The following is a 6,210-nucleotide window of genomic DNA, read 5'->3' as shown; positions in this document are numbered from 1 at the left end:
AAAAAGAATAATAAAAAAAACCCTCAACATAGTACAAGGACACCTCTTCAAATCTGCCCTGGTAAAGTCTGCCCCTACCCCAAAGACAAAAATATTTGTTGAGATGGTGTGTTTTTATGTCAACAGATAGAGCTCATCACTTTCAGAACCTGTGACAAAGGTTTCTATGGACCAGGGCCCACTTTGATGTGTGACGAATTCCAACTCCTATCCTGTAATGACAAGCAGCAGTTCTGGTCCCCAACATGGCATGTCAGAACCATAACAGCAGCCATCTCCCTACCTCTCGAATACTGAGCACACACTCATGGATGGCAGAATCATCTCAGGTTAACCAAAACTAAAACCATTACCTGTTAACTGCTATAAACTAGTAATATGGACCTAACACCACATAAATATTTATATTCTTTAAATAGGGGTAAAAAAAACCTACATTCTACCACTTACAGCAACTTTCTTTGCCAAATCCACAATATCTTCCATCAACTCAAGATGCTGTAATTTCTTCAAACTTATCTCAGAAGCACGAGAATTGCTTAAAGACAAATTTATTTTTTGAAAGATTAGGTTCTCATATATACAAATTCATTGAACTTTATGCTGAACTATATATTGTATCTCAAACTATTGAAAAAAATTAAGTCATCTTTTTCTTCACTCTAGGACAATAACTAAGCTATTTATTAAGTGGACAAAGTACTATATATTTTTATCTCTTCTATAATACCAATATTTATAAACAAACAATGCTTCCTGACTCAGCTTCAAGTCTACCATCTAATACTATTCAGAATTTCATGGATTATAATGTTACAGTTATTCACTCATATGCAAATCCCAAGTATTTCTCTTTCTACCAAACAAAAGTAAAATTGAACAAGAATGAGACATAAGCCTTCCATTGTACTTGGCATTCGTCAGGACTGGGCAACATGCTTCTCACTGTTCATACAAAATGAATAACGTACAGTAACTTACTTGGCTTCCAGACAGGGATGCAATCGTGATATTACAGAACTATTCTGATGTTGAAACAGAAGTGGCCAGAATATGTTTATTTTAATGGCATCACAATAATCTTGCAGGAGAGAAATTGGTTTATTACACCATATACTGCAGATGTCAAATTCTTAATTTAAAAAAAAAGTTTAAAATTAATATCTGTACCTCATTTTGGAATGAATCAATGCTACTAATAGTAACAAGGTAAAAATGGATATGGAAAGAAATGAATGGAGGAAATATTTTAACCTGTTAGATGTTAAAAATATTTAAGTGTTGGCTAAAACTCTATTTTAACAAGAAAATTTTGGTTTCTAGTGAAAAAAATAGTAGGAATACATTTTTAAAAGATATATAAATCTGTTATATGTTGATATGACTAGATGGATGGACATCCCTTTATAGCTTTTCAATAAACTGACATTAAAACACCAATGTACTCACCTGAATTTCTCTCACTTTGGACATAATCTTTATACTGCATACCCTAGAAAGAAGAAAATTCTTTTGATTTGTATCTGGTAAAATACAAAAGTACAGTTCTTGATCTTTAATCTAAGGATTATTGGAAATAAACTGAAAACTTTCAGTGTACATTTACGCTCTGAACATATCTTCAGCCAGTGAGTCTTAACTTAAGGCCTTTCTCATAGTATTTCCTGAATTTGATTCTATGGCTCTTGCTAAGAGCTTTTCTAACCCCCAGTCAGAAAACCACTTTTCACTATCACTCATTCTCTGGCAATCACATTCTTATTGTAGAGTCACTGTTACCTTCCCTTCTGAAACCACCTCTTAAAGCATGTGTACCTCCATGTCAAAACCAATGTGCCACAAAACATCTTAACTAAGAAAGCTCTAAACCAGAAAACCTTTAAGACATAATGTCAAAAACAAAAAATTAAAAAACCTACTTACCACCCCATTATAGTAAAGCTGGGTCACACGAACATAATCATCAGTCATAAATTCAGGAGCAAAGACACAATCATCCACATAAGGGCAATCTTCTAACAAGGCATAATCTGTTACAGCGAAATCCTCCTCGGCAAAATCGTCCATGGTACACGATCCTAAGGAAACAATACAACCCCAATCAATAATTAAATCATTTGAGATGATCTGAGAAGCAGTTTTCCTGGCTTTTATGGCTTATTAGAAAAATACCTGGAAGCTATGCCCCAAGGAAGTAACTTCAATCAGAACACTGAGCTCTGGAAGATTCTCATCCCCATTCTGCTGTTCCTTTTCCCCTGACTCTCCCCAAATAGTTTAATCTATTTCTTCTTTTCCTTAGGTTCATATATTCACCATCTCTACTCTAAGTTAACCTGTTTAACATGTCTCCTTTAGATGGAAGATAATTAAGGGCATCTTATTTTTGTACATGCTTAGCATATGGTAAGCCCTCAAATAACTGCTGAATGAAGAAAAAACATCTTCCCACTGCTGCGCTTGTACCCCACCTACATCTACTGCACTGTGTAATGTGCCACTTCATCATACACAAACTCTACTATATTCTCATTCTCCTGTCCTGAACTAAATCTTGACTCCACTGAGAAATCGTTTCCTATCAGCTGCTGATATTCTATTGTCCATCTTTCAGCGTGTTTCTGTCTTGGGCAAAGGAGCGAGGCTAAGCGGTACAGGGTGAGTCTGTCGCTCTCTAACTCCCCAAGGCCACATCCAGACCTTCCATCCTCCTAACAATTCCTGCTCCCTAACACCTCACAACTACTGCAACACACAGCACTGCTAGATTACAAAGGGGAAAAACCATTCCCATTATCAAAAGCCATGTTTTATAAATACTTCAATGGAAGAAAAGGGGAATTAGGGCTGAAGTTTCAGACTAAGGTTTTTTTTTCCCTGCAGAAAGTTCAATAATAGGGATTTTTATAGCTATCAAAACCTAAACATCACTGAAAAATACAGCATTTATTACTTCTATCTCTTGCCCAAATAATGGCCTTCTCTTCCTGTCATCACCAGCACATCATTAACTTCTTTCCTTATACCTCTTCACGTCACCACTATATCCCATTATTGGGACAAATCAAGTTTCTTTTTTCCTAAGCAAGACCACCATCAGTCCTTGAAATATAAATCTATTTCTTTAATCAATCCATCCAATTTGCTATATAAAAATTCCACAATGTCAGAAGTGAAAACAGTAACAATCTTCCTAGCAAACTCTTTGTACTATGTGTCACATACTGCACCAAATGTTTCACATGCATCATCTCATTAATCTTCACAGCAATTCTTCTTGGCAGGACCAATTATCATCATCTCCGCTGTACAGATGGAAAACATTCTCAGTAAAATTAAATAATTTGCTCAAGGTCATCAAGCTAGGAAGGATTCAAACCCAGTCCTCTGATTCCATAGTCTCTTCTCTCAAACACTCTATTTCACTACATCTACTTTCCCATCACTGCCACCTGTTTACCTCTTGGTTACTGTCATGTTTCAAGAACACTGGCAACTAGCTCACAGTGTTCTCTTTCCTCCAAATCCCACCATCAATTCTAGCCACATAAAAAGGCCCATGCAGATAATACCTCTTCAACTAACATGAACTTCACCACCCACCTCACTAGGCTCTTCCTTGCCACGGCCACACCTCAGATCACTGCCCAGGTCTAAACCAGTTTTTAAATCTTTCACTCTGTTCAGCTCCCCTCTGACCACAGCCAAGGGTCATTACGGCTCATGTCTTCCCTGTCTCCTACCACAGCCATTCCTCAACCTCATCAGGAACTCTTCCTTTTTCTCTCATCCGAATCCTCTATTCTCATCCACTTTAAGTTTCCTTGCAATTTGGTTTCCACTTCTACCATTCAAGGGAAACTGCTTTCAATAAGATCATTAATGACCTTCTACAATAGACTGGTTATCTATGTCTACAACCTGACCTGTTCTGCATGAACAATATTTATAGAGTTTAAAAAATTTAACTCCAAAAGTGAACAATGACCAGAAAAAAATAAGACACTGGAGCACCCAAAGTATGGCACATAATGTGGGACATATGCTACCCTAGGAAATATATACACTTTTAAACTCACTTGTCTTATAAACTTTTTTGATATATAAATACAGAAAGAGCCAAGAACTGTCTCAGCCTACACATCATGGCGTCAATTACAATACAATTAACGTGCTCATACCTGGCAGACTGAAGCCATCATGACATGACGCTGGTCATTCAAGCCTGACAGATCTCACTTGATACAATACACAGCACCAATTGTACTGTAATTACGACACTGGTGTGATTTTTATTTTCTGTTTTGTTTTAACCAGAGAGGCAATGTGGCAATTTGGTTAAGAGAATGGACTCCAGCCAAGAATGTCTGGCCTTAAATCCTGGCTCTCCCAGGTGATCTTATGCAAGTTACTTAACCTCTCTGTGCTTCCGTTTCCTCACATGTGAAATGGGGATAACAATACCTCCTACCTGATTAATTAGTTAACACATGTAAAGTGCTTACAAGAGTACCTGGGCATAGGAATATACTGCAAATACCAGCTATCATTAACATTAATACTAAGTGAGTATTTTTTTAAAATCCACTGTTTAGATGCTTCCATCTAAGTTGTCTACCTTAATTGCTAAATCCAAAGAGCACTTTTTGGCTTACAACTTACTTGACACTGTGGACCACTTCCTCCTCAGAACTCTTCATTTGGACTCCAAAGACCATCTTCTCCTGGTTCTCCTCCTATTCGTCTGGCTGCTCTTCCTCAGTCTCCTTCATGGGCTCTTCTTCTCCATTCCCCGCCACCCAAATGTCAACTCTCTTTTCTTTTCACTCTTACTCTCTCCTTGGGTGACCTCATCCACCACACCCATGGCTTAAGACAGCACTTTCTGAACTTCCATCATTTGCACAGCTTCACCATGATTTTTGCCATTTCCACATGTTACATGTATTTTTACTTAATATTTCCCTTTTATTGAGCTCACTTGGCCTAAGTGATAATGTTCATGATATCATAGGTTTGATGTGCAAGTTATGTTTTTCATACACATTAAATTCTTACCTATTAAAAATTTTTCAAGTGTTTATCTATGTACCATTTTAAATTATCTCATATTGCACTATAGGAAACAATGACTTCCAAACTTCCAAATGCTGAAGACTCCCAAATCTCCCCAGGTTGGGTTGCATCTCTTGACTTCTAGAACCTTCTTATCAACTACTACTGGATCTTAACCAAGATGTCCCACAAGCCCCTCAGATTCAGTAAGTTCAAATACAAACATCTTTTTCCTCAAAAACAAACAAATGAAACCAAGTTCTTTCCTCTTTCTGTATGCTGTTTATTAGTTAATTGGTCTACATGCCACCTGGTTACCCAAACCAAAAACCTGGAAGTCAGTCTAGACTCCCCAGACTCCAACATTTCTATCCAACTGACCACTAAGTCCTGTCATTTCTGCTTCCCTGAGAAATCTAAAATTAGCACACATACACTTCTTGATGCCCAGTGCCACTTGCCTTAGTTGTACCTTCATCTTTTCTCTCCTGAACTAACTTAAAAAGCAGTCTAACTGGTCAATCTTAGCATCCTCTAAAACTCTGATCATACCATTTTACTGCTTAAAACTGTTCAATAGCTTCCCTTCGTCTTCAGAATAAAGTCCAACCTCCCTACTATAAGCATAGAAGGCCTTTTTTGATGCTATGCCTGCTTTTCTCTCCAGTCACTCCATGACACACAAGCTAGAAGCCAGTCATACCCAACTGCCCTTCCCTCCTAAACAAATCTTATTGTGCAATCACCTCATGCCTACCAGTCCTCAATACTCAGTCCCAGGAAGCATTTCCTCATCTTCCCACTACCGCCAAGTTTATGTCTGCACCTCTTCTCTGCAAGCCCAGAGCACCCTGCCCATAGCTTTGACAGTAGTTTTCGCACTGTTCAGTCATCGCAGGTTTATCTCTGTGGGGTCACTATGAGTCCAGAGGATACACTGTATAATACATTTATCACCGGTAGTGTTATTTACTCAATAATTTCCTTTAGAATAACTAAAATTTTAACTTAGATGTAAACTTGCTTTAATAGAAATTTTAATATCACCAAGAAATCCTACGTTTGGTATGACAAATTTTTCTGATACAAACTAAAATAAATATGTGACTAAAATTAAATATTGAAATAAAGAACTTTTAATCCCATCAGTTATGG

The 6,210-nt window shown here is 37.4% G+C and overlaps 1 protein-coding gene across 1 annotated transcript in view; it reads right to left on the bottom strand.

Annotated features, from left to right (window-relative positions):
• The window catches only part of TTC3 (tetratricopeptide repeat domain 3), a 107,001-nt gene extending 101,951 nt beyond the window's left edge, over positions 1-5,050 (bottom strand). The window contains exons 1-5 of the mRNA XM_012640072.1: positions 4,663-5,050; positions 1,924-2,078; positions 1,450-1,492; positions 982-1,132; positions 451-538 (exon numbers count right to left, since the gene is read on the bottom strand). Of these exons, the coding sequence (XP_012495526.1) occupies positions 451-538; positions 982-1,132; positions 1,450-1,492; positions 1,924-2,067 (426 nt within the window). The 5' untranslated portion in view covers positions 2,068-2,078; positions 4,663-5,050. The remainder of the gene's footprint in view (positions 1-450; positions 539-981; positions 1,133-1,449; positions 1,493-1,923; positions 2,079-4,662) is intronic.
• Between the last annotated feature and the right edge of the window lie 1,160 nt (positions 5,051-6,210).

Source organism: Propithecus coquereli, unplaced genomic scaffold (assembly GCF_000956105.1).
Source record: "Propithecus coquereli isolate 6110/MARCELLA unplaced genomic scaffold, Pcoq_1.0 Scaffold148, whole genome shotgun sequence".
Lineage (NCBI taxonomy): Eukaryota > Metazoa > Chordata > Mammalia > Primates > Indriidae > Propithecus > Propithecus coquereli.
The sequence above is the reverse complement of the archived record's forward strand: the minus strand, read 5'-3'. Positions and strand labels throughout refer to the sequence as shown.